The sequence below is a fragment of the Vipera berus genome (genome assembly GCF_964194415.1).
Source record: "Vipera berus genome assembly, chromosome: 6".
Classification (NCBI taxonomy): domain Eukaryota; kingdom Metazoa; phylum Chordata; class Lepidosauria; order Squamata; family Viperidae; genus Vipera; species Vipera berus.
This window is the reverse complement of record NC_138208.1, coordinates 57,944,232-57,970,852: the sequence shown is the minus strand read 5'-3', so window position 1 is coordinate 57,970,852 and position 26,621 is coordinate 57,944,232. Positions and strand designations below refer to the sequence as shown.

The 26,621-nt window shown below is 44.9% G+C and overlaps 1 protein-coding gene across 2 annotated transcripts in view; it reads left to right on the top strand.

Moving 5' to 3' along the window:
* Window positions 1–26,621, top strand: part of NUP205 (nucleoporin 205) — a 60,696-nt gene that overhangs the window by 837 nt on the left and 33,238 nt on the right. Inside the window, exons 2-12 of one of the 2 annotated variants that reach the window (XM_081331395.1) lie at window positions 351–493; window positions 4,891–5,062; window positions 6,689–6,833; window positions 7,426–7,585; window positions 8,948–9,176; window positions 11,016–11,093; window positions 11,731–11,895; window positions 12,073–12,248; window positions 23,276–23,392; window positions 24,663–24,800; window positions 26,338–26,488. In XM_081331395.1, coding sequence (XP_081187521.1) covers window positions 351–493; window positions 4,891–5,062; window positions 6,689–6,833; window positions 7,426–7,585; window positions 8,948–9,176; window positions 11,016–11,093; window positions 11,731–11,895; window positions 12,073–12,248; window positions 23,276–23,392; window positions 24,663–24,800; window positions 26,338–26,488 — 1,674 coding nt within the window. The remainder of the gene's footprint in view (window positions 1–350; window positions 494–4,890; window positions 5,063–6,688; window positions 6,834–7,425; window positions 7,586–8,947; window positions 9,177–11,015; window positions 11,094–11,730; window positions 11,896–12,072; window positions 12,249–23,275; window positions 23,393–24,662; window positions 24,801–26,337; window positions 26,489–26,621) is intronic. The other variant, XM_081331396.1, reaches the window with a different exon arrangement.

Sequence of the window (26,621 nt, the reverse complement as noted above, 5' to 3'; positions counted from 1 at the left end):
GTGACCACAATTCAGATGCTAGGCAACTACTCATTTATGACAATTGCAGTGTCCTGGGGTCATGTGATCATCTTTTGCAGTGTTCTGACAAGCAAATGGGAAAGCCAGATTCATTTAACAACCACACAGTGATTCACTTAACAAGTGTGGCAAGAAAGGTCATAAAATGGGGCAAAATTAGCTTCTGGTTACTGCCATTGCATATAATTAGTATAATTTATTTTTTTTGTAAATGTTGTATAATGTAGCAATGTTTTTATTGTAAATATATTTAATTGCAACACATATATAATGTAGCAATGTTTTTATTGTAATTTTATTTAATTGCAACACATATATATTATTTTCAGCTGCCAGTTTGTGGGGGCCATACAAAGACATTTGGCAGGCAGTGGTTAATGCTATATGGAAAAGGCAATCTGAAGCAATACATGTTCTTGACCAGATTTTAAAGAAACACAAAGCTGACTTTATATCACTCTTCAGAAATCCGGTAAACAAACTTTTATTTTATTGGGAGGTGTGTAAAAAGGAGTTGTGTTAGTATTATTCTTGTTTCTTAAAATCTGCTTTATATTTTACTTGAATTAAAACTTTATATAATATTGTCAGAATGAGGTATTTTAATAATATTGCAAAGAAGGTAATATTTCTCCATAGACATCTATATTTCAGTAACACAACAAACTGATAATAGCTAATGGAAAGGGATTTTTGGTAGTATTTTTTAAAAAGAATATAATATTGCCCAGTGCGGTCAAGTTAAATGGGAAGTGATAGCTCATTTGAGAAAAATAGATTAGCTCAATAACTAAAATAATGATTTCTGTGCTGAGAAAATAGCTGAATTTACATTTGGGAGAATTTGAATAGCGCTGTAACAAGCTATATGGAAACACTGCTTTTCTCTGATCCCTTAAGACAGGGGTGTCAAACTGCCGGCCCATCATCCAGATGCATCCCACCCCATTGCCAGAAATGGAAAAAAAGTCGCAATATGTTAGGACACGTCATGTGATTTTGCGAGTTTGATACCCCTGCCTTAAGACATAGTGATAAATCATCTCTTGTATGATTTAGTGGAAAGATTTCCTAGCAAAATAGGATTTGAACAATGCTGTATCCCCAACCAGAATTATGAATCCTCATTTGAACATAGCAATTTCCAACATTATTACTGTTTTTAAGATATTGGAGACTTTCTTTTTAAGAAACAAAAAGAAATATCCTAACATTCTTAAGGATTGGTTGTGCTTCAAAAATGATTTAGAAGAAATATTTTAAATGGCACAGAACAGCAGTGTTTTTGCTATTCATTAAAACGGTCTTTATTTTACTTTCCTTTTGTACCAATAAAAAGATGCTACTACATTAAGGAGAGTACTTACTAAACTTAATACATCTCTAATCAGTTTCCCTATCTTTGGTAAATGTTCTTGTAAAGTACATGAATGCAACTTGCTGTAGTTTTTTTGCTATTATGTAGAACTTGCAAACATTTACCTCATTTGTCTACTAAAATTGCCTTTGCCCCAATATACCAATTTTCAGATTTGTACTCCATGTTAAATCATACATTTAATCTAACATTTGCTCCAAATATTTTGGTTTCAAATGGCAACATGAAATCATATGCATACAAAAGCACATGGTGATTCATTTCTCCAACTAATAAATTTCTACTATTGGCACTAGCATTCCTTATACCAGTGATGGCAAACCTTTTAGAGACCGAGTGCCCAAACTGCAACCCAAAACCCACTTATTTATCGCAAAGTGCCAGGGCCGCATCAGCATTGTAGTGCCCTTGGGGGGGCAGGGAGGCACCTCTGAGTGCCGCCTCTGACACGCAAAAACCAGGGACACAAAAATGGGCCACCGTGCTGCAAGGCACAAAAAATGGCTGCTGCTGCGCCATGGGATGCAGATACAAGGCACTGCACCACGGAAAAACAGGACAGGGCTAGTGAGTATCACACAGGCACTAGCCCTGCCCCATTTGCAGCATGTCTGTGCTCGCGGCCCCGTGCGCTCATGCACACATGTAAAATGCTTCCCCCTCCCTTTTCTTCCAGTCACCAATCGACAATGGTTGGTGACCTCTACTCGAGCTTGCTAGTTGGCCGTTTCGCCTCCTTTGTGCTGGGTGGTGCTCCTGCTCCAGGCAGCGGTGGCGGCCTGATGGACTTGCTGCTGGTGGCGGTGGCATGAGTGCCACCTCTGGCACGTGTGCCATAGGTTCACCACCACTGCCTTATACATTTATCCATAAACATATTAATTGGCAACGGGTTCATCATACTTCATACATATTACTTCAAGGTCAATATTGAACTATGGCAAACATGTTGATTGTTTCTGCAAATATCTCTGGAGTGATGCAAACAGAAACTGAGATGTTTCAGTAATAAGTAATATATAGAATGTCTAGGATAAATATAGTATACAAAAGCTGAGAATTATCCTCTCTTGCTTTGTTATTAAATGTTTATTTCTATAAAGAGAAAAGTATTAAAACTTCACTCTGTGAAATTATAATTTATTCACATTAGACAATTAAGCTTCAAATTTATACAAAGTATTCCATATTTCAAGCCTAAGAGGTTTATCATGTTTTCTTTAAATCAATAAATATATAGTAAACAGTCTGTCCTGTTAAAAAGCAAAATTCTGCCCTGTAAATTATGAGATGAGGCTGCAGATATTGATATCCATCACACATCTTGATTTACCTTTTAGTAAGATGGAGAAGGTATAGGTTAGGTCAGAGCTTTTCAGAGATTGTACCACTTTTAGGACATGACAATATTCGAGTACCACCAGTGCTTAGCAAGGTGTCAAAAACTTGATGACTAAAAAAGGGGGGGGGATTTTGGGTTTTACTGTTAGATTCATTTGTTCTTAATGAAATGGCTAGTTTATAATATTATGGAAAAGTAAAAAGTTAAAGTTCAATGTTAATGCTTCCTTATATTGCGACAGAGAAAGCCGGAAGTCAATGCCTAACCCTAAGCCCTTCCTCCGTCTCTCTCGTACACCTCTCCCAGAAAGCTGGGCTCCAGCTGACCAGTGCTTCTAGGGGGCTCAGCTGAAGTGCTGATCAGCTGTAGCTGCTTGCGCCAATCTTGAGCTCCTGCCCAACTCACTCGTTCGCCCTTCAAAAAAAAAGCTGCTCGCTAAACACGCCACTTGCTCATGCACCCTTCCCCCGAAAACACGTGTTCTGTACCAGCCTGCTACCAGCCCTGCAGAAAAGGCAGGGACAACCCCTTTTACAAGAAGGCAAGAGGCTGGAACTAAGCCTGCCAAATTTATGGATACAAAAGCAAACAGAACAAGACACGAACCAAGAAACAGGAGCTATTCAAGCGGTTGCCTTCAGCAAACCAGCCCTCCCACGCATTCCCCTTTTATACAGTTCAGGGCGTGGCTTCTCTCTGCCTCCTTCCGAGGTGCCCCATTGCCTTCCTCTGTTTACTCCTGATTGACTGCCTCCTGCGTCGGGCGTCCTTGAACAGGGCCAGCTGTGGGTCATCTTCATCCACGCTGTCAGGCTCACACAGCTGGGTCTGCGTCGTGACCAGGTGGGAGGGGCCTGGCTGAGGGCTCTCATCAGCAAGCTCTCCAACCCCCTCAGCAAGCTCTTCAACACCCCCCTCCTCCTCTGAGTTGTCCGACCCAACTGCCGAACCCACAGGCTGACCCTGAATCACAACAACATGTCACTCGCTAAACACACCACTCACTCACACGCCCTTCGCCCGTAAACACGCCACTTGCTAAACAGGACGTTCGTTCACGTGCCCTTCCCCCGAAAGCACGCCGCTCGCTAAGCGTGCCACTTGCTCATGCGCCCTTCTTCCGAAAACACACCACTCCCTAAACACACCGCTCACTCACACGCCCTTTGCCTGAAAACACACCACTTGCTAAACAGGCCGCTCGCTAACTCATCCTTCGCCCAAAAACACGCCACTGGCTAAACACGCTGCTCGCTCATGCGCCCTTCCTCCGAAAACAGGCTGCTCACTCTGTCTCTCCTCACTGCTTTGGTTAGAAAAGCCTCTTCTCGCTCTGTCCCTTTTATACTTCTCTCCGCCCTCCTCCTCCTTTTCTGAGTGCGCCAGAAGATCCAATTAACCATATCACCACGTGCGCCGATCCTGGGGCTTCTGCCAAGCTCTGCAGCTCCAGGTGATCTTCTCCAGGTCTGTGTGGCTCTCCCCGCTACACTTGGCTAGGGCTCATGTACCACCAGCTAGGTGCTAAAGTACCACTAGTGGTATGCGTACCACCGGTTGAAAAGCCCTGATCTAGAGAATACCTTGCAAAACAGTGTGGAGTTGTATATTATCCATCAAATAAGATGTATGTGCTGGGTACACATAGTCAGGATATCTTATATACATATTAAACCATAATCCATAGTTCACAGAACATGATGAGTAAAGACATAAAAACATTAATCCAAAATTTAATATACCATATTACAATATAGTACAATGTACAATCACAGTCAATTTAAAACAGTTATAGATTATGTTTTACTGTATTAAAGATGTTAGGAAATGTGAAGTATATTGGAGTTTGGTCAATGATTTAAAATATACCATGCACATGTTTGCAGAATTTATTCCTGGGAAGAATATTATGGGAAACACTGAAATGGTTTATGCTTCTACCAAATTTTCAGTTCCAGAAAAATTATCAGACCACATTCTGATGCATTCCAGAAGAAAACTAGACTAATTCGTTATTCCCCATAACATTCTATCCATAAAACAGTGAGTTTTGTATTTTCCTAGTACAATACTTTTCAGCTGTATTTTAGTACAAAGTTTTCAATGTAGTTTTGAGAATAATTAGACATTTTTAAAAAATATTTTGTAGCCGAAGAATGCCCAACAGCATGAAAAAGTTCAGAAAGCAAATTCAGAGGGAGTTGCTATCCAAGGTCAACAGGGGACCCGATTGTTACCAGAACAGCTCATCAAAGAGGCCTTTATTCTGAGTGATCTTTTTGATATTGGAGAATTGGCAGCTGTTGAACTACTCCTGGCTGGTAATGTGATGAGACCCAACTATCACTTCTTTTATTTTCTGATTATGTTCTAATAGTGCAGGATTCCTATACGTGCCAAATGCTCAAGTATATCAAGCATCTCGTTCCGGGTGTTTTCCTATGCTAAGATGCAGTGCTAGGGGGGATAGTGTTTTTCTGCACAAGCACTAACCTACCTAATCCAGCAACTATGGAATAGAAAACTCCTCCTGAGCAAGACACAACTCTCTCTTTCTTTTAATACCTAGAGAGATATTTTTTAAAACTTCACTAGTATTTAAAATTTTGAATGTGTTCAATGTTTAATGCTTATGCTTGTTTCAGTTGAGCTGTTTAAATTGTGCCTGTGTATGCATTTGCTGTATGTACATTATGCACTTTCATATGTGATTTTCAAATGATGTAAACTTGCCCTGAGAAAATGTTTTGAAGGGCAGCATGTAAAATTTTCAAATAAATACATAAGGGTTATATCATATTATATGTCCAGGTTTAAGTATATTTAAGTATTAACTATGTATCCAGAAGGAACTGTTGGTTGTATTTGACTAATTGTACTAGTAAAATTAGCTAGGAAGGGTGAGAAGATCCTAGAATATATATTAAAAAACCCTGTATGTTGCTCCTTTTAGATTGAAAAAGATTTTTCAAAAGCAAGTTATTAAAGTCATGCGTTTTAATAACAATTTTAGTTAATATGTTGCTTTGAAAAATAGTGACTTATTTTGAAGCCTTATCAAAAGCATCTATTTTTAGGTTACTAAGAGAAACATGAAGGTATTCATATAGTGATTAGTGAAATAGAGGTAGGTTACTAAGTATGATACGGGAACATTTTACAGTATAAACCACATGCTCTATTACTGATCTATAGTGATATGTGGGGTGCTTATATACATTTAGTTGTCACACTTTGAGTTTTGATGAAGAAATTATTGGTTTTCTAATTTCCTTCTCTAGGAACTGGAAAAGATACCATGATGCAGAGACAGTGGATAATGCTCAGTTTATACATGGCAGAGAGGAGGGCTGTACCCTTAGTTACTGTTTTTAGAATATTAGTAATGAGAACAAAATTGGAGAGGACTGAGTCAGAGGTGAACTTGAGCATCTTATTAAGGGAATATTCCATATATTCTCCTCCCCTTCCCTGTTACAGGTAGTCCTCGATTTACAACACCTCATTTAGTGACTGTTCGAAATTACAACGGCACTGAAAAAAGTGCCTTGTGACCATTTTTCACACTTACGATCATTTGCAGCATCCCCATGGTCACTTGATCAAAATTTAGATGCTTGGCAGCTGGTTCATATTTATGACAGTGGCAGTATCCTGGATTTATGTGATCACCCTTGGCGAGTTCTGACAAGCAAAATCAATGGGAAAACCGGATTCCCTTAACAATTGTGTATTCACTTAACACCTGTGCCAAGAAAGGTTCTAAATGAAGCAAAATTCACTTAACAAACATCTCACTTAGCAACAGAAATTTTGGGCTCAATTGATGTTGTAAGTCGAGCACTATCACCTATATTTGAAACTAGGTACAGGAGAAAGAAAAAGAAAAAGAAAAGCTTCAGAAGCTGTGATCTCATATGGGACTGCAACTTTATTTTCCTTTTTAGGAGAACACCAGCAGCCTCGTTTTCCTGGTCTAACTAGGGGGTTAGTAGCTGTCCTCTTATACTGGGATGGAAAGCGATGCATTGCAAATTCATTGAGAACACTTATCCAGTCTCGACGAGGCAAGACATGGACGCTGGAGCTCAGGTCTGTCTTCAGCAAAGTAATCAGAAAAGTCTTAGACAGTAGCCTATTTATTTTGGATTGTTCAAAGCCTTATCTTTGCAGTCGAAGGGAAAGTTGCAACTATTTTAAATCTGTTATATAATTATCTGTTACAATCTCCATAACAGACTTTGTTTTGACATCTTCATTTTGGCTCTATTGTGTCTAGTGTAGACATGCTTGAGGCTGATGAGTTAAAAAAACTGAGGTACAGTAGTTTACATCATTTTTAAGTTACAAGTGGAAGACATCCAGTTTGAATATTTTCCCACGTGAATCAAGAAAAGAAACCAGCTCAGCCTGTGCTTTATAACTATTTCTTATTTAAATAGTATTTGTATGGCGCTGTAGAGTACCTGATTCTGCCTTTGCATCTGTGATACAATTTGTTGTGTTGCTTCTAGCTCAAGACTTAATGATTCCAATTTTTATTACTTAATAAATAATATGTGTTCTCTTGAAAGCATAATATTGTTAGCATGGCTTAATTTCTAATGTTCTACAATATTGAGGATCATTCAGCATCACATCAAAATAAAGTTAGTTGTGACATTACTGTCTCTTTCAATTACAGTCCTGAGTTGGTGTCCATAACAACACAATTTACAGATGAGTTGATGGAGCAGGGTTTAACTCATAAAATTCTGACTTTGTTATCTCAAATTGATGTGAACACTGAATTTGAAAAATTGCAGAAAGAACGAGGCCTGGGCAGTGAGAAACATCGCAAAGAGGTAAATAATTTTATAGTACTTTTAATATTCGTTTAAAAATATTTTTTTTTATTTCAAGCAGTGTAAGATAGCTACATTAACATAAATCCAAGATTCATGTAAAGAGAAAAAAAAGATAGAACTACAAAAATGTTTTACTACAGTGTGCACAAAGAGATGGCTACTATACATGTGAAAATTTACCATTATGTGTTTACCAAATTATAATCTGTTGCTATTAAGGTAACTGAATAATGCAACCAAATTTGATAAAATTGTTCCTGCTTCTGAAGTCTCATTAAGTTAACTTTAATATTTAATCTTTGTACCTCTGTTTTTATGATGCTTCCAAGCTGCTTGGCAGTGACATGGTGACATATAAATTTAATAAATAAATGTGATTATTTTTTTCCTGATGTGGCAGTTGAAAATGGCTTGCTAATCAACAGTTCAATTGTTACGTTATCTAGAGTTTTCCAACGATGCACAATTATTGCTTTGGCTGCTAAAATTAAATAGATAACAGTAATCAGTTCTTTATTTTTAAAGAACTTATGGTTTGCTCCTGTAAATAAATACAATAAGCCAAATTTTGGAGAGCATTTAGTTCTTTGTTTAGTGATACTTATCTCTCCCAAAATAATTAGTCCCAAAGATATAATTTTATCACATGACCATCACAAATGAGAAAATGATCCTTTTTTGAGAATCCACCATTTGGAAGAATAATTTATATACAGTAAATATATGTGCCAATTTAAGATTAATTCAATGCTAACAGTATTATAAATTGTTATTTCATGACATGACTGCATTGAATATTCAAGCCAGTTGCCTCTTGCTCTTCAGTACAAATATTTGCATATATAACTGTTTTTTCCCCCAATATTCAGTGGTGAATTCCTACATAAGAACAGTAAAATATGTTTAAGTGTTTTAAATATACCGATGCAACCCATACATGGAATACTAAATTGCAAATTATGTGTGAACTTGAATTCACATACTTCAGTTCCCTTGTAATGCCATTAAGATAAAATGTCATACAGCTTTCAATTTCTGATGATTTGCACCATGCAATTTTATTGAAAGTGTTATAGAAGTGGTTTGCCATTATTTTCTTCCAATTCCTGCCAGTAGCCCAGCAATGCCCAGGCACTTCCCTCAGTTTTAGTCAGAACCTATTTTGCTTAGCCTCAGAGATGAGCCCAAGTCACAATAATTTTGGCTTAGTAGTGAACTGGCCACTTGCTGATCTTGTTGCTCTTTTCGCTGATACTATGTGTGAAATGCATCTTTGCTAGTTCAGTTATAGAATGGCATGTTTTCAAGTGTAATAACTGTATGCCTATGCAATTGCAATAATATTTTATTTTGAAATAGGTTTCTGATCTTATCAAGGAATGTCGGCAGGCATTGGCTGAAAGCTTGTTTGTTTGGACTTGCCAGTCACCACTAAGTCGTGATGATATTTTAATCCTTATTAGTTATTTCGAGAAAGTAACTGTAGAAGCTGATGGGTCGTTGGACAGAGTAAACTTGGCACTACTTTTGGCTGTTCTGTATTGTTTTGATGTCAGTTTTCTAGAACAGATCACTGAAGATCGAGACGGTAATAATTTTTCACTTTAAGCATGCATTAATTTATAATTGTCATTAATTTATAATTAAATATCTACTAATAAAATATTAATTGCTTACATATTTACGTGGCTGTTATAGTCCTATGATTCTATGGTTGGTTAAAAAAAAGGATCAGATAGATGTACAGCAACTTTTGCACGCTGAAATGATTACTTCCTAACAAGACTATGACAGGCTATATAGCAAAGATTTAATGAGATATAAGAGATGGGTAAGAAATTTTTCAGCAATTTTTCATGTAGAATAAACTTATCTCACAAGATATTAGGTTGCAGATATTTTAGGTTTTTTTTCTAAGCTTTTTCATAATTTAGCATGGAGGTGGGTCTTTTAATGGACAACGGAATAGATTTCGGCTGTTGTTATACAACCATTTCTTAAATTTTTATCAGGCTGAAAACTCACTTATTATATTAGATGAAAAGTAAAAAGTAGGAACTGATCTTCTGCCCTGTAGATGGAAACTTGCCACTTATAAATTGTAGGTGGTAAATTAAATAATTGTAGTATTATATAAAGTAACTTTACAGCATAGACAAAATACGTATCTGTTTTGGAGTTTGGATTTGTGGGAATTAGATGATAGTTAAAGGGATCTTTCTATTCTTGAGTTTACTTCCCACTGGTAATATAGGTAGTCCTTGACTTACAACAGTTCAGTTAGTGACCATTCAAAGTTACAACGATAATGAAAAAAGGGATTTATGACCATTTCTCACATTTGCAACCTTTGCAGCACCCCCACCCCCCCATGGTCATATGATCGAAATTCAGATGCTTGGCAACGGAACCATATTTATGACAGTTGCAGTGTCCCAGGGTCACGTGATCATGTTTGTAATGTTTTGACAAGTCAGTGGGCAAGCCAGAGTCACTTAACATCAATTTTACTAACTTAACAACTGCAGTAATTCACTTAACAACTATGGCAAGAAAGTTTGTAAAATTGGCGCAATACTCACTTAACAAATCTCTCACTTAGCAACAGAATTTTTGGGGCTCAGTTCAATTCCATAATTTGGAGTAAAGCTTAAAAATGTCATTACTTCTAGCAGAATAATATTGGCTTGAATGAATCAATACAAAGACAATAGGGAAGATAGAGGATGCTTTTGCTTTCTTCCATACATATAAAACTGTTTAAAAGTCTTCTGAAAAATAACCATAATTTAAACTGGAAGAATTTATGATTAAATGTTTCAGTAGCTAATTAGCTTTATAGTGAAATCATCTTCGGCAGAGAACTGTGCTGTAAATTTCAAAGAAGCATAAATACTAAATGATAGTTATGCATTTATTCATAGAAGTCCATTTGTGTTAAAATGGAAATCCAGTGTATTTTTTATTTTATCTCAGAATTTAACTTTTTATTGGTTGTGCTTGCATACCACACTAAGCCATAATGTGAGTGCATGCTTGAACCTAGTCATGACACACTGAATGATTGATTGAATGTCATCGTGTTGGTGTTGATGCTTAGTGACCACACACATAGGCTCTCCCGAGAATTATCTTTCTTAACCTTTTATGTCTGTCAGTTTTGCGTTCATTGCTGTCAAATCCATCCAACTTGATGCTGGCCATCCACTTCTATTTTCTTCAATTTTCCAAATATTATGGACTTCTCAAGCAAACTGGGCTTTGCATAATGTGCCCTAAATATGTTAGTTATTCAAACCATGATTTATTATTTGAACTCTGGTTAAAATAAGCCATGGCTAACAAAATGTGGGAGCTGCATTCTATTACCAAAATGCAGGAATATTTTGCTAAATGAAGAACAAAATTTTTCACTTCTGTTTCTAAGGCAATATCCGAGTACCACCAGTTGCCCAGCAAGGTGTCAAAAACTTGACCAAAAAAAAAGAGGAAAAAATGATAACAGGTAGACCTTGACTTACAACAATTCGCTTAGTGGCTGTTTGAAGTTACAACGGCACTGAAAATGAATTATGATCATTTTTCACACTTATGACTGTTGCAGCATCCCCAGGGTCATGTGATTTACATTCGGATGCTTGGCAACTGATTCATACTTATAACATTCAGTGTCCCAGGGTCATGTGATCAATGGCCGGGGGCGTGGTCAGCTCATCACTCAGGTTGCGGGGTGTCTGTGTGTGTGTGGGGAATCCGTGGGTCTCTGGTGGCGGGGAGTGGGACTGGGATGGGTGCCTTCCCTCTCTCCCATTGTCCCTTCTTTCTTTCCTTCTCTTCCTCTTTTTCCATTCGTTCCTTCCCTGCAGCTCCAGCTGATCTCTCAAGTCTGTGCGGCTCCGTTTTGACTCATTCCCTCCCCCACTATAATTAGCTAGGTTGGGCTCGCGTACCACCAGTTGAAAAGCCCTGATCTAGTGGATGGTGATCATATGTGATTAGAACATATAGCATTGATATGGGAGCAGCCCATTGTGTATCCATGAACTAAGTATGATAATATAAAATTAGACAAGTCTTTTTTTCATTTTCAGTGAATTGGACCATGCTTTTTCATTGGTATATACTTTTTATTGTTGCTTTAGAACTGATGCGCCAGTTGCCGCTGCTAACAGAGAGACAGTATATAGCAGCAATCCATACATGCCTTCAGGAATCTCGGCCTTGGAAACTACCAGGACTTCAAGCTACTGTTAGGTTAGCTTGGGCGCTAACTTTGCGTGGAATTTCACACTTCTCTGATGTGACAGGTAAATTTGATTAAAAGTGGCATGTAGTCAAGGAACTCAATTCCATTCCCCTGCCTTCATTTCAGTGAAGGAAGCAGATCTGCGCCCATTCCACTGGTTAAAATAGCAGTTCTAACTGATTTCCTACGAAGTGTGATGTGTTATGACATTGCTTCTTTTGTTTTTTCTTCTTTGTAGCATTTGCGGAATTTACTGAAGCTGATGAAGCAATGGCAGAGTTAGCAATTGCAGACAATGTTTTTCTATTCCTCACTGAATCTGTAGTGAGAGCAGAAAACTTTTATCAGGAAGAATTTTACATCCGTAGAATCCACAACCTTATCACAGATTTCCTTACCCTCATGCCAATGAAAGTAAGTTTCATGGGAAAGGAGCTAAGTTAGAATTATCTTGAATATAAACAGATCAATTTCTTTACACAGACTTGAAAAAAGTACGTCTAAACATTTTAGGGAAGACTTTAAACTGACAAAAAATTGTGATTTTAAAATGAACATGTGGAATGATACGTGTCCTTGAAACAACATTCAGACATAACAGTTCATTTGTTATCTGATTATTCATCTATATATAATTTTTAAAAAATCTAAACTTGTATTGAAGGTGACTTTTCCTGATGTATTAAAATATTTTAAATAATTCAGCTCTATTTCTTATATAACTAGTCAGAATTTCAGTTCTTTTGAGTAAGTCAAATTGTTATATTTTAATCTGCAGTTACAAAGTAACTGCAGATTAAAATAAAGGCCCAAGATGACGGACGTGCTCGGCTGAGCTCCGCGAGCTCCAGCTGATAGGCGTCCCTTGGGAGCCCCTCACAAGCCCCATGGCTTGCTGAGATGGGGATTGTTCTGAACCAGCCCTCTTCTGGCCTTGTAATAAGGCAAACCCCTATTCAGAAAGAAGAGACTGGAGAGCGTCCAAGGCTAAAAGGCATCTGCCAAGATTTATTACGCAGTTAACAAAAACACTAGAGCTTGTCTTCTCAAGCAGAAAAGTTGCTTTCAGCAACCAGCCCCTCCCCAAACACTCCTTTTATAGAGAGCTCAGGGCGTGGTCTCCCTGTGCCTCCTCCCGAGGAGTCCCGCAGTCTTTCTTTGTTTGTTCCTGCTCGACTGCCTCCTGCGTCGGGCGTCCTTGAACAGGGCCAGCTGTGGGTCATCTTCCTCCGCACTCTCGGGCTCACGCAGCTGAGAAGAGGTCCCCGGCTGAGGGCTCTGCAAAGCCTCCAGACCATCATCAGCCGGTTCGTTTCCCTCCTCCCCCTCATCTGAGTCATCCGATACATCTGAGCCGGGTGCCGAACCCACCGGCTGATCCTGAGTCACAACACTATCCCGCACCGCAGGGCCCTTCCCCCGGGTCTGCCGATCCGGATGCGGTCGGGATGGGAACTGTTCGTGAAAAGCAGTCACCAACGCAGGGGCATGAACGGCGGTCGCGTCTTCCCATGTGAAGTCCTCCGGCCCGTACCCTTTCCACTCGATCAGGTACTGAAAGCGACCTTTCAGCCAGCGGGAATCCCGGATGCTGGCGACCTCGTACTCGGGGGTGCTGCCGCCATCACGGGGTCCTGATGGGGGAGGTTCCGCTTGGCGAAGTGGACAAGCCGGTTGTTCGGGGACCAACAAGGACCGATGGAAGACGGGGTGCACGCGCAGGGAACGTGGCAGAGTTAAACGATAGGCGACCGGGTTGATGACGGCCTCGACTGGGAACGGTCCAAGGTAACGATGGTCCAGCTTCCTCGCCGGCCGAGTGGATGGTAGGTTCCTGGTGGACAGCCAGACCCGATCCCCCACCGATAGTGGAGGCGTATCCCTTCTCGACCGATCGGCGAACCTCTTGTAGTCGGCCTTGGCCTTCTCCAGCTGCCGTCGCACCAACCGATGGATCGCCTGTAACTCCGCCATGAATTCGTTCGCTGCCGGCTCCGGTGAGTCCACGGGAGAAAGGGGGAAAAACCGGGGGTGATAACCCACGTTGGCCAAGAACGGTGTCATCTGCGTGGAGGTGTGCTGCGAGTTATTAAAAGCAAACTCGGCTATGGCCAAATAGTCCACCCAATTGTCCTGCTGCAGGTTGACGTAGCAGCGCAGATACTGCTCTAAGATGCCGATGACCTTCTCGGTACCCCCGTCGGTCTGAGGATGATGCGCGGACGAGAGGCAAACCTTAATGTCCAACGCCCGCATCAACTCCTGCCAGAAGCGGGCTGTAAACTGGGCCCCCCTATCGGAGACGACTCTATCGGGAAGGCCGTGCAGCCGGAACACCTGTTGGATGAACATGCGACTAGTGGCGCGAGCTGACGGTAAGCCGCGACAGGGGATGAAGTGCGCCATCTTGGTCAGCATGTCCACCACCACAAACACTGTCGTGAAGCCGGAGGATGGGGGTAGATCCGTCAGAAAGTCCATGGACACAGCCCCCCAGGGTCTCTTGGGTGTTGGCAAAGGCTGCAGTAAACCAGGCGGGGCCCCTGTCGCTGACTTGGCCTGCCTGCATGGGATGCAGGAGGTGACATAAGACTGGACATCGTGTCGGACTCGGGGCCACCAGAAGGTACGGGAGACCAGGTTCAGAGTCTTGAACAGGCCAAAATGCCCCGCAGCCGGGTTATCATGACACTGGCTGAGGACGAGTCCCCTGAGTGGCCCTCCTGGAACATAAAGCCGGTCACGATAATACAGGAGTCCATCCGTGACCGACCAAGGCGAATCTGGCCCCACCTCTTCCTTCCGCTGAGCCACCCACGCCTCCTGCTGCTGCGCCTCCCGGATCCGAGCCCGTATATCCACCGGCTCCCGCACCGCAGCAAAAGACTCGACGGGGATCACTGTCCTGGGCGGAAGCTTGTCTTCCACTCGGGTGTACTCGGGCTTCCTGGACAGAGCATCCGCTCTCTGGTTGTGCCCGCTTGGTATGTACCGCACCCGGAAGTCAAACCTCGCAAAGAAGAGGGACCACCGGATCTGGCGTTGGTTCAAATTCCGAGCGGTCTGCAGGCTTTCCAGATTCTTGTGGTCCGTCCGGACCTCGATTTGATGCCGCGCCCCCTCCAGATGATGCCTCCAGCAGCTCCTTCTCCCAGATGGTATAGTTGCGCTCCGAGGGATTCAATTTCCGAGAGTGATACGTGCAAGGGAAAAGGGTACCGTTGGGCGTCGCTGCCTGGAGTAACACGGCCCCAATGGCAATGTCGGAGGCGTCCGCCTCCACGACAAACGGCCGTTGCGGGTCAGGATGCTTCAAGATGGGCTCCTTCATGAAGGCGTCCTTCAAAGCTTGGAACGCCTGTTGTTCGGGGGCGTTCCACTGGAACCGAGTCTTCTGCAGGAGCCGGGTGAGGGGGGCTGTCAAGGCAGCAAAGCCGGGGATGAATGTCCGATAGTAGTTGGCAAATCCAAGAAGTCGCTGAACGTCCTTCACGCGACGCGGGGGTTGCCAACTCTGCAACGACTCAACTTTACTCGGTTCCATGGCGATGCCCTCAGGAGAAATGCGGTGACCCAGGAAATCGATGGTCACCTGGTAGAACTGGCACTTCTCCAACTTGGCAAACAGCCGATGTTTCCGGAGGCGCTGCAGGACCTGACGGAGATGCTGATGGTGCGCCTCACGCGACGGGGAGTAAATCAGGATGTCGTCCAGGTAAATCACGACAAACTGGTCCAACAGATCTCGAAAGATGTCGTTCATAAAATGCTGGAACACAGCGGGGGCGTTGGTCAGGCCAAACGGCATCACCGTGTACTCGAAATGTCCATAGCGAGTACCAAACGCCGTCTTCCACTCATCACCCGGCCGAACCCTGACGAGGTTGTAAGCTCCACGCAGGTCCAGTTTCGTGAAGATCTTAGCCTCCCGGAGTCGGTCCAAGAGCTCGGGGATGAGGGGCAGCGGGTAGCGGTTACGCACCGTGATGGCGTTGAGTTTCCGGTAGTCACAGCAAAGCCGTAACTCGCCCGACTTCTTTTTGACGAAGAGCACGGGCGCAGACACTGGCGAGGACGAGGGCCGGATGAAACCACGAGCCAAATTCTTTGTCAGGAAGTCCCGCAATGCAGCCAGCTCGGGCTCCGACATGGGAGTACAACCGCCCCACTGGGAGAGGCGCATCAGGGACTAGATCAATGGAGCAGTCATAGGGCCTGTGCGGGGGTAATTGGTCCGCCTCTGACTCGCTGAACACATCAGCAAAGTCGGACAGTTCGGGAGGCAAGGAAACCCCTGAGGAACCCTCCACCTGGCCGGCACAGATATGGCGGGTGTGGTCCACGCACTGCAAACTCGGGAAGGTGACCAAGTTCTGAGACCAATAGATCTGTGGATCATGCGCCCGGAGCCACGCCAGTCCCAAGACCACGGGGAAGTGCAGATCCGAAGTGATGTAGAACTGGATGGCCTCCACATGGGAACTGATGGCCATACACACTGGTTGCGTGGCGGCCGTAATAGGCCCGGACAGGAGCACTCGACCATCAATAGTCTCCACTAGCATGGGCGGATCCACCGGACACTGGGGAACAGCCCATTTGGCCACGAAGGCCGAGTCCATGAAGTTAGTGGTAGTCCCAGAGTCAATTAAGGCATGGACCGGAATCCCCTCTGGCTTGCCAGGAAGGATCAGACGTGCCTCCAAAATCAAATGCCGTGGAGGTTCACAGGCACTGTCGGAACGGCGTCGCTCGGCGTGGTCGTTGTGGGTCGCCCGATCTATCACACCGTCTAGATCGGGCTCGGGCCGTTTCCCGACAGCAAAGCAGGGGACTTTCTCGGGGCCGGCTTGGTCACTGATGCCCGCTGACGCTTCTTTGGGCAAGAAGCAGCCAAATGTCCAGGGTCCCCACAGTAAAAACACAACCCCCCCGATCGTCGTCTGTCCATTTCCGTCACCGATAGACGGGACCTGGCGGCACCCAGCTCCATTGGCTCCTCCCTCTGGACTGGGGGCTCACGCACAACAGGGGTGGCAGGGGTCTGTGGGGTGGCACGGCGACTCTTTCGCTGCTGCAGCCGGGCATCGATCCGCAGACAAAGATGGATCAGCCCATTCAGGTCTGAGGGAATGTCCACGCGGGCCAGCTCATCCAACATCTCCTCTGACAAGCCATCCTGGAAGGCATCCACGAGCGCAGCCTCATTCCAGGCGGAATCCTGGCTAAGCAGCTGGAAATCACTGATATAGGCCTGTAGAGGGCGCTGACCCTGCCTCAAAGCTTTCAGGCGTCGGGTGGCAGTCTGCGCCTTAATCGGGTCCTCGTACATGAGGCGCATATGGTCACAAAACCCCCCAAAGTTATCCAACAAAGGGCTAGGCTGTGCCAACAGAGGCGTGCCCCAACGAGCTGCATCTCCCGACAGAAGGCTCAACACGAATCCCACCTTATCTCGGTCAGTGGGGAAATCAGCTGCTCTCACGCTGATAAAAAGCTGGCATTGTCCCAGGAAGGCAGGAAACAGTTCTGGATTACCAGCAAATTTATCCGGCATAGCTATCTGACATTTCCTCCTGGGTGGGGGTGCAGCATGTACCTGAGCTTGCAGTTGAGCCACCTGAGCTGCCAGCAAAGTGAGTTGCTGGGTGAGCTGGGCATTCTCGGCAAGAAGCTGCTCCATCGTAGTAATAAGGGGTGGGTGGCTGAAAGCAAACTGTTCTGAACCAGCCCTCTTCTGGCCTTGTAATAAGGCAAACCCCTATTCAGAAAGAAGAGACTGGAGAGCGTCCAAGGCTAAAAGGCATCTGCCAAGATTTATTACGCAGTTAACAAAAACACTAGAGCTTGTCTTCTCAAGCAGAAAAGTTGCTTTCAGCAACCAGCCCCTCCCCAAACACTCCTTTTATAGAGAGCTCAGGGCGTGGTCTCCCTGTGCCTCCTCCCGAGGAGTCCCGCAGTCTTTCTTTGTTTGTTCCTGCTCGACTGCCTCCTGCGTCGGGCGTCCTTGAACAGGGCCAGCTGTGGGTCATCTTCCTCCGCACTCTCGGGCTCACGCAGCTGAGAAGAGGTCCCCGGCTGAGGGCTCTGCAAAGCCTCCAGACCATCATCAGCCGGTTCGTTTCCCTCCTCCCCCTCATCTGAGTCATCCGATACATCTGAGCCGGGTGCCGAACCCACCGGCTGATCCTGAGTCACAACAGGGATAGGGGTTCGTGGTGAATGGCAGAGAGGCAACGTGGAGGCTGACGAAGCCGACAGTGGTCTATCTGGACTTTTGCTTTGAGCTACCGGCTGCTGGCTATCGGCTGCTGGCCCTGCTGCCCTCCGGCTGTCTTTTCTCGCCGTTTTTTTCCTTTTCCGGATCGTCTGGAGCTACTCGTACCTGGCGTGGCGTTCCCTGCTGTTTTCGGGCCGTCCGGGCCGCTTTGGCGTTCTCGGGCCGGCTCGGGTTGACGAGTAGGACGCCCGTGAGGCTGTCCGGGTGGCGGCGATGATGGCGGCGACGGCGTGGGCGTCGGCCTCGGCGCGGGTCGTAGCCCATGCGATGATCTTTTGGGCCGCGCTTGGCGGTGGTGGCGGCGGTGGCGGCGGCCCGAGTCTGCCGGCGACGGTGACGGCGGCATGCCCTGGACGCTTTGGGAATTTACCAGCTGGCTTTTGGGCCGTTTCTATTTGCACCGGCGTTTCTGGGACTGTTGCCCCGTCTGCGGGGGCTGGCTGCTGGCTTTGGTGCCTTCTCTGGGCTTCTGACCCCTTTCGCCGGCGGCGGGACTCCCATGCTGCTCTAGGCCGCCTCGGCCCGCTTCGGTGGTGGTGTCGCCCTCGGGCCGTTTTGGTGGCGGAGAGGGCGACTATTATTCATCTTGGCGGCGATGGTTGGTCCTTATCCTTGCTTCAGGCCGCCTGCTATGGCGACGGCGTCTTCGGACCGCTTCGGTGGCGAAGAAGACCGGGGGTCATCTTACCGGAGCAAGGACGACATGGGGCTCCTGCATCACCTTTGGACTGCTTTTGCAGTGACGTCGGCGACTTAGACTATTCCTTTTACTCTGGCCTGCCTACCCTTTTTGCCTTGGACATATTTTTATCATCTGCCTACCTACCCTCCCCCCTCTCCCCTTGGATTTTCGACATACCTGGGTATCGGCCACGGTGGGAGAGTGGCTGGACTTCTCTATCTGCAGCCTCATAGAGGTGGGAGCTCTATGGGGTTTGCGTACCCAGAGGATACCTGGTCCACCCCCAGGAACGGAGTCTCAACCCGTCGTGAGAGGGCGGGGAGCGGCCTGTCTCTGGGGGCACCCAACTGAGTGGCAGTGAAGTTGGGTGGGGACCCAGACATCTGTCTTCATGTTCGATCCCCCCATGGACAATTAAAGGGATGCCTGTCCTGGACTTCCTGGACTTTCTAGACTCCTGCGGCAATACACTAGCACGGACTTGTACGCCCTCAGGGGTGCCCCCCTCTCCTGGGTGCGACCCGCCTCTTTAAACATTTTTAACCTCGATGACGGGCCCGAGTTTTGGGTCCCTGAGTGATGGCTGGGCAGGGGCAGGGGCCGTCATTGCAAATCTAATAGAAGGCCTCTGATTACTTTTTTATCAAAATTTTTTATGGGGTTAGGGAGAGGGGTGGGAGATAGGGGTTGCCTGGCTATGGGGGGTGGCCAATCAACCACGGCTCAGGCCAGACTTGGGTCTGACCGCACGGGGGGAGAACGGGGTGCTGCTGTCTCCGGGGCTCATGAGCGGGTCGTGGGATTACCAATTCCCACGACGGGGAATGGCAGCAGGCGGATAGACAGGGGGCCATTTCGCTACCGGGAGGGCCGTCTCCGCTACTTGCAAGCGGTGAGGCGCTCCGACCCTCTGCTTCTTCCCCGAGGTCCTGGGAGCGAGGATGTGCAGCCTCCTGAGCTCCGGCTGGTGTACCTGAATGCCAGGTCCGTGGTTAACAAAGCTCCCCTCGTCAGGGATTTAGTTGAGGGTGAGCATGCGGACCTGGCCTGCATCACGGAGACTTGGTTGGGCCCAGAGGGTGGGGTCCCTTTGGTTGACCTCTGCCCACCAGGCTTCCGGGTGCTACACCGGCCACGAGCTCATGGTAGGGGTGGGGGAGTGGCGGTCACTATTAGGGAGACCTTATGTCCGCGGGAGACCACCGTTTCTCAGATAGTCGGGTGTGAGTCTCTCTTTGTGAGATTTGGTTCTGGGGCGCAGTTGGGCTTGCTGCTGGTGTACATTTCGCCTAGTCGCACAGCGGCAGCCCTGCCCGAGCTGCTCGATATCCTCTCGGGGTTGGTGGTTGAGTTTCCCAAACTTATAGTTTTGGGAGACTTCAATCTACCATCCCTGGGAGGTTCATCTGAGCTAGCTCGGGAGTTCATGGCTTCCATGACGGCCATGGACCTGACGCAAGTAATTTCTGAACCAACTCATGAGGGAGGCCACACCCTTGACCTGATTTTTTTATCTAGACGGTGGTTGGATGATCTTGGTGGGGGCTCTCCATTTATTATGCCCCTGTCATGGACCGATCATCATCTCCTGCGGCTGGTCTTCCGTTTTGCCACCCCCCGCCGTGGGGGTACGGAGCCAATCAGATGGTACCGCCCCAGACGCTTAATGGATCCTGATAGATTCCAAGTGGCGCTGGGGTCCCCACCTGCCTCCATTGCTCACAGCTCGGCGGATGCCTTAGTGGAAGCCTGGGAAAGGGCAGCCACTGAGGCACTTGACCGGGTTGTACCCTTGCGGCCCCTGACCCGGCGCAGATCCCAGCGAGCTCCATGGTTCTCCGCGGAGCTCCGGGAGATGAAGCGTCGGAAACGGGGCCTAGAGAGCTGTTGGAGGTCTAGCCGATCCGAACCCGACCGGTTGCGGTTAAGAACCTATATTAGGTCTTATCTCGCAGCGATGAGGGTGGCGAGGTGTAACTACTTCTCCACCCTCATCGCGTCCGCAGATAATCGCCCGGCCGCCCTGTTTAGGGTGACTCGCTCACTTCTTAATCAGGAGGTGAGGGAGGATCCCTTGCAGGGTCGTGCCGAGGAATTTAGTCAACATCTGTCGGATAAAATCGCTCGGATTCGGACCGGTTTGGACTCCAACTGGGCAGAGTCTGGCGATCAGGACACGAGCGGTCTTGTCAATGTTATCTGGGAAGAGTTTGATTCTGTGACCCCTGATGAAGTGGACAGGATTATGGGGAGGCTGAGCTCCTCCACATGTTTGTTGGACCCGTGCCCTTCCTGGCTGGTTTATGCAGCTAGGGAGAGGACACGAGGCTGGCTCCAGGCGGTTATATCTGCTTCCTTGAGCGAGGGTTATTTCCCCACCGTCTTGAAGGAGGCGGTGGTGAGACCTCTCCTCAAGAAGCCTGCCTTGGACCCAGCTGTATTGAACAACTTTCGTCCAGTCTCCAACCTTCGCTTCCTTGCGAAGGTTGTTGAGAGTGTGGTGGCGCATCAGCTCCCTCTGGTCCTGGATGAAGCGGATTATTTGGACCCCTACCAATCGGGTTTCAGGCCCGGGTACAGCACGGAGACGGCATTGGTCGCTCTGGTGAATGATCTCTGGAGGGCTCGGGATAGGGGATATTCCTCTGTCCTAGTCCTATTAGACCTCTCGGCGGCTTTCGATACCATCGACCATGGTATCTTGCTGCGGCGTCTCAGGGGATTGGGAGTGGGAGGCACAGTTCTTCAGTGGTTCTCCTCCTATCTCCTGGGACACTCGCAGTCGGTGTTGGCAGGAGGGCAGAGATCGGCCCCTAGGTCTCTCGTTTGTGGAGTTCCTCAGGGGTCGGTTCTCTCGCCTCTCCTGTTCAACATCTACATGAAACCGCTGGGTGAGATCATTCGTGGTTTTGGAGTTGGGTATCATCAATATGCCGATGATACCCAACTTTTCTTTGCGACCCCAAACCACCCCAGTGATGCCCTCGCTGTGATGTCCCGTTGCCTGGAGGCGGTTCGGGTCTGGATGGGGAGGAACAGACTTCAACTCAACCCTGACAAGACTGAGTGATTGTACATCCCGGCATCCCGGGACATTCAAAATGTTCCATCTCTTTCTATGGGGGGTGAGCTCTTACCCCCCGTGGATAGGGCTCGCAACTTGGGAGTCCTCCTAGATTCACGGCTTACCCTGGAAGATCATATAGTGGCCGTGACTAGGGGGGCTTTCGCCCAGGTTCGCCTGGTGCGCCAGTTGCGGCCATATCTGGACCGGGATGCCCTATGTACGGTCACTCATGCGCTCGTGACCTCTCGCCTTGACTACTGTAATGCTCTCTACATGGGGCTTCCCTTGAAGACCACTCGGAGGCTCCAACTGGTACAGAATGCGGCCGCGAGAGTTGTCTTGGGAGTTTCCCGGTACTCCCATGTTACACCTTTGCTCCGCGAGCTGCATTGGTTACCAGTTGTCTTCCGGGTGAGGTTCAAGGTCTTGGTTATGATCTTCAAGTCCTTACATGGCATGGGTCCGGGTTACCTCAGGGACCACCTGCTGCCGGCGTCAACTTCCCTCCGCCCAGTACGTGCCCACAGAGAGGGCCTCCTCAGGGTGCCTCCGGTCAGGGAATGCCGACTGGTGGCCCCCAGGGGGAGGGCCTTCTCTGTGGGCGCTCCGGCATTATGGAACCAACTGCCGGTGGAGCTCCGGATGACATCAGACCTCCGAACCTTCCGTCGCGGGTTGAAGACCCACTTATTTGAATTAGCTGGTCTGGCCTGATGGGGGATTATGGGTTTTAAATTTGGCGTTTTTAGTATTGTATTATTGTTTTTACCTGGGCATTGGTTTAATTTCCTTTTAACTTTTGTATCGTTATTTATATATGCCCTGTGAACCGCCCTGAGTCCCTAGGGAGAAGGGCGGTATAGAGATCAAATAAAACCTAAACCTAAACCTAAAGTGGTTCTCAGTTAATGACCATTTACAACATTGTCACATGATTGCAATCTAGTCACTCATGATTACACATTACAGTGTGCTGTGATCACATGATTGCAATTTCCAACATTCTTCATTAGCAAGATCAATAGAGTAGCCAGAAGGAAGTTGGAAGTCAAGATTACATGAGATTCCCACTTAATGACCTGCGAAATCCTCACTTAATGATGGCAACCTGGATTGCCAAAACTGCTGCTGCTAAACAATGTGTTCAAGTGATATGGTTTACAACCATATCACTTCTGACATGTTCTGGTCTCAATTGCTGTCGTAAACTAAGAATTAACTCTTAAGTCTAAATCAAAATGCTGGACTCAAATGGGCCTTAACCTAATCAAGCAGGATAGTTCTCATGTTTAATTTAAAAAATACTCTTTCTTTTTGTTCATTTATTCTATTTTTAAAATTCTAGTGGTGGTAAATTATACTGATTTTTTTCTTTTTTCTTTTTTTCTTAATTTGCTTGGCCAATTGTATAGGTGAAACAACTGAGAAACCGTGCTGATGAAGATGCTCGTATGATTCATATGAGTATACAGATGGGTAATGAACCACCCATATCTGTTAGAAAGGATCTAGAACATCTGATGCTTTTAGTAAGTGAATGTTCTTATTTTTAATAGGTCCTTGTTCTTTAAAAGACACAGCAAAATGTTTGTTAAAAAATATTTAAAAATTTATTTTTAACTATTTGGCCATTTATATCAATCACATTTTTATTAATCTAATTTGCTCAGGGCACATTTTAAAAGTAAAGAAAGCAACTAAACCATGTTTTTTTTTAATTTCTAGAAAGATTTGTCTGCCCTCTCACCTAGAATGTAAACCTCGGAAGAGATATAATACTTGATTTCTTTGTTCTTCAATAAGCAAATCTGTACAAAAATTGACTTGTATTTTCTGCCATAAAATAGTTTATGTAGCTGTGCTGTTTCTATGAAGTTCTGCTGTAAGCAAGTTCATGGATGTGGGTTTGAGTGTCTATAGCAGAGTTTCTCAACATCAGCAGTTTTAAAATGTGTGGATTTCAGAAGCTCCCCCAAATCCCCAGTTTTTATTTTTACTATAATAAATTTATTGGGGGAAAAAGATTGAGAAACACTACTGTAGAGATTTATTGCTGTGCTTGGTGTGAATAACTATGTCTTCCGCTCCTATCAGTACTTTAGGGAAGAAGAAACTTGTTTTATGAAGGGAAGAGACTTGACCAACGGGCTTGTTTTTCTTGCTATATATAGACTATAAATTTCTTTGGAAGCAAAGCAACATAAGAGGGTTTAATGTCCCCTTTGTTTTTTAAGATGAGTTTTCTATATTGGCTTATGGAGAAATGATATGCAATTAACTCTCATTAAGCCAACACAGTTTTCTATTGTCTCCTGTTTCTTGGGATATATTTTCTTGGCATAAAATGAATGTGTTATACATAGCCAAAAGAATGACAGTGGGAGGGATTTCTCGCTTTCTGTTGTGTGCTTTTGTTTAGTTTCCCTAGTTTCTCTCATTATCCTTCTCTTTCCTGCCTTTCTCTGTATTGACCTGTAGAATATCTGAATGTAGGTTTATCACTTAAAAAATATAGTCTGTTGAATAAGTTTTGTTAAGCAAATAATAATATACCTTTATCATAATTGTTCACTAAAATCTGAAAAGATTCCAGAGATTTTAAAGAGCATATAATTTAAATTTAAGTGATTGTGCATAGGAATGATGTTGAATTGCTTGGTGTGCTCACATGACATCATGCTTTATAATTGCACTGTTTTGCAACAGAAATTCCAATCCTCATTGCTGTTTTTAACTAAGCACTACCTGTACATTTGCTGAAATAAGACAGTTTTTCTTTTTCTTTTTTTTCCTTTCCAGATTGCTGAGCTGTATAAGAAAGATCCCTTTAATCTGGAATTTGCCCTTGAATATTGGTGCCCTTCAGACTCTTTGCAGAGCTCCACTATCATAGGATCATATCTTGGGGTAGCCCATCAAAGACCACCTCAGCGTCAGGTTAGAAAAATGACTCCTTCATTTGGAATGCCTGTGATTTGAAATGACTTTGTTTAATTTAGTTAACTAACATATTAATTAATAAACATATTTGTTGACTTTTATCACTATTAAAGGAAGAGCCCTGTTGAGGAGAAGTTACTGCACATCACCTCATTTTTTTTGAAATTGCAGTGGATTACTAACCCCCTTTTTCCGCCCCCCTCTCTAAATAACAAGTCTGTATGTTTCATTATTTACATAAAGAGTAGTTATAAAGATTATTTTGCACATTCTAAAATATTACATAAATGCTATGCAAATTTAGTTTTGCTTTACTATTTTGAAAATAAAATACAACCCAATCTAAGTTCAGATCTTTTTTTGAGTTTGAGAGAGAAAAATGCATACTTTGTATAATCATCTGTACGGTAATCAGAAATATTCAGTGGAAGAACCATCATTTAAACTCCTGCTTGGTATGCACTTGACCTGGTGTAGAGTATGTGTGTGTGAGTGGAGGGAAAAATATTAGAGCTGTAAATTTATTATTATTTAGTACAATCCTATCTCTTTTCAAGAGTTTTTGAGGGAAACATGAATGTTTTGGATGCTGTAGATCCGGGGTGTGAAACTGCCGGCCCATGGGCCAGACGCGTCATCCGAAAGCCGCGCCCACCTCATTGCCGGCAATGGCGAAAATGCTCCGATACGTTGCGTGACGTCGTGAATTTGACATGTCTGCTGTAGATCCACTTCTGGCACCCCATTCACTTATTGACATTTATATTCCCATCCCTGCCCCGTTTTTTAAGCACTGACAGCAGAGGTTTCTATTGCAGCAAGGCCTTCAAGCCTATAGCATTTCTTCCACTTGATCCTGGAGATGCATCCCAAGAACTATCGGAGGCTAGACAGCAATTGTGGAATGGTAGACTGCAGTATTCTCCTAGTTCCTGGAGCTTTTTTCTGAGAACCATATGAGTGTAGCCTCCCCCCCCCCCCCCGATTGAAACCTGTGGTTGTTAATATTGCCAGTAGGAAGAATATTGCAGTTAATTCTAATAAACATAAAAGATATAAAAAATTAAGTGATTACTTAAGCAGATTGTGTGTGCAGGAAGTTGACTTATGACCATTCGTTTAACAATAATTTGAATTTATAACAGTGCTGGGGGAAAAATGATCGGTCCTTGCAAAGTTGCTGCAGGTGCTTTGCAGCCAGCTTGTATTTATGACAGTTGCAGTGTCCTAGGGTCACAGCGATTGCCATTTGCAACTTGCACAGGAGGCTTCTGACTGGTAGAGTCGGGGGGGGGAGTGGATTTGCTTACTGTCCGTATGATTCATTTAATGACCACAGTAATTTGCCTAATGGCTCTGGCAAAAAGTCATTGGGTGTGATTTACTTAGCAACCGCATCACTTAGCAACTATCCCAGTTGTGGTCATAAGTCAAGGACTCCCTGTATGTGCTAGCCAGAGATATTTGAAAACAAATGTCAAGACTTTCTTTGGGTAGGTATTCCTACTTAGATGAATCTTTGTTTATATTGCAGGTTGTTTTATCGAAATTTGTTAGACAAATGGGAGACCTGCTTCCTTCCACAATTTATATTCCTTATCTGAAAATGCTCCGGGGATTGGCAAATGGACCTCGGTCTTCTCATTATTGCTTTACTTTGCTAAAGGGTAATGGTAGTACTCATGGTAAGAAATACAGCATCACATAGCTGAATATTATGATATTTTATTTCCATTCACATAAGCATAAACTTAAGTCCACGTTTCTTCAGGGAAGTAATTGAACACTTTGATTGAAGATTTTCATATTTCTTATGTC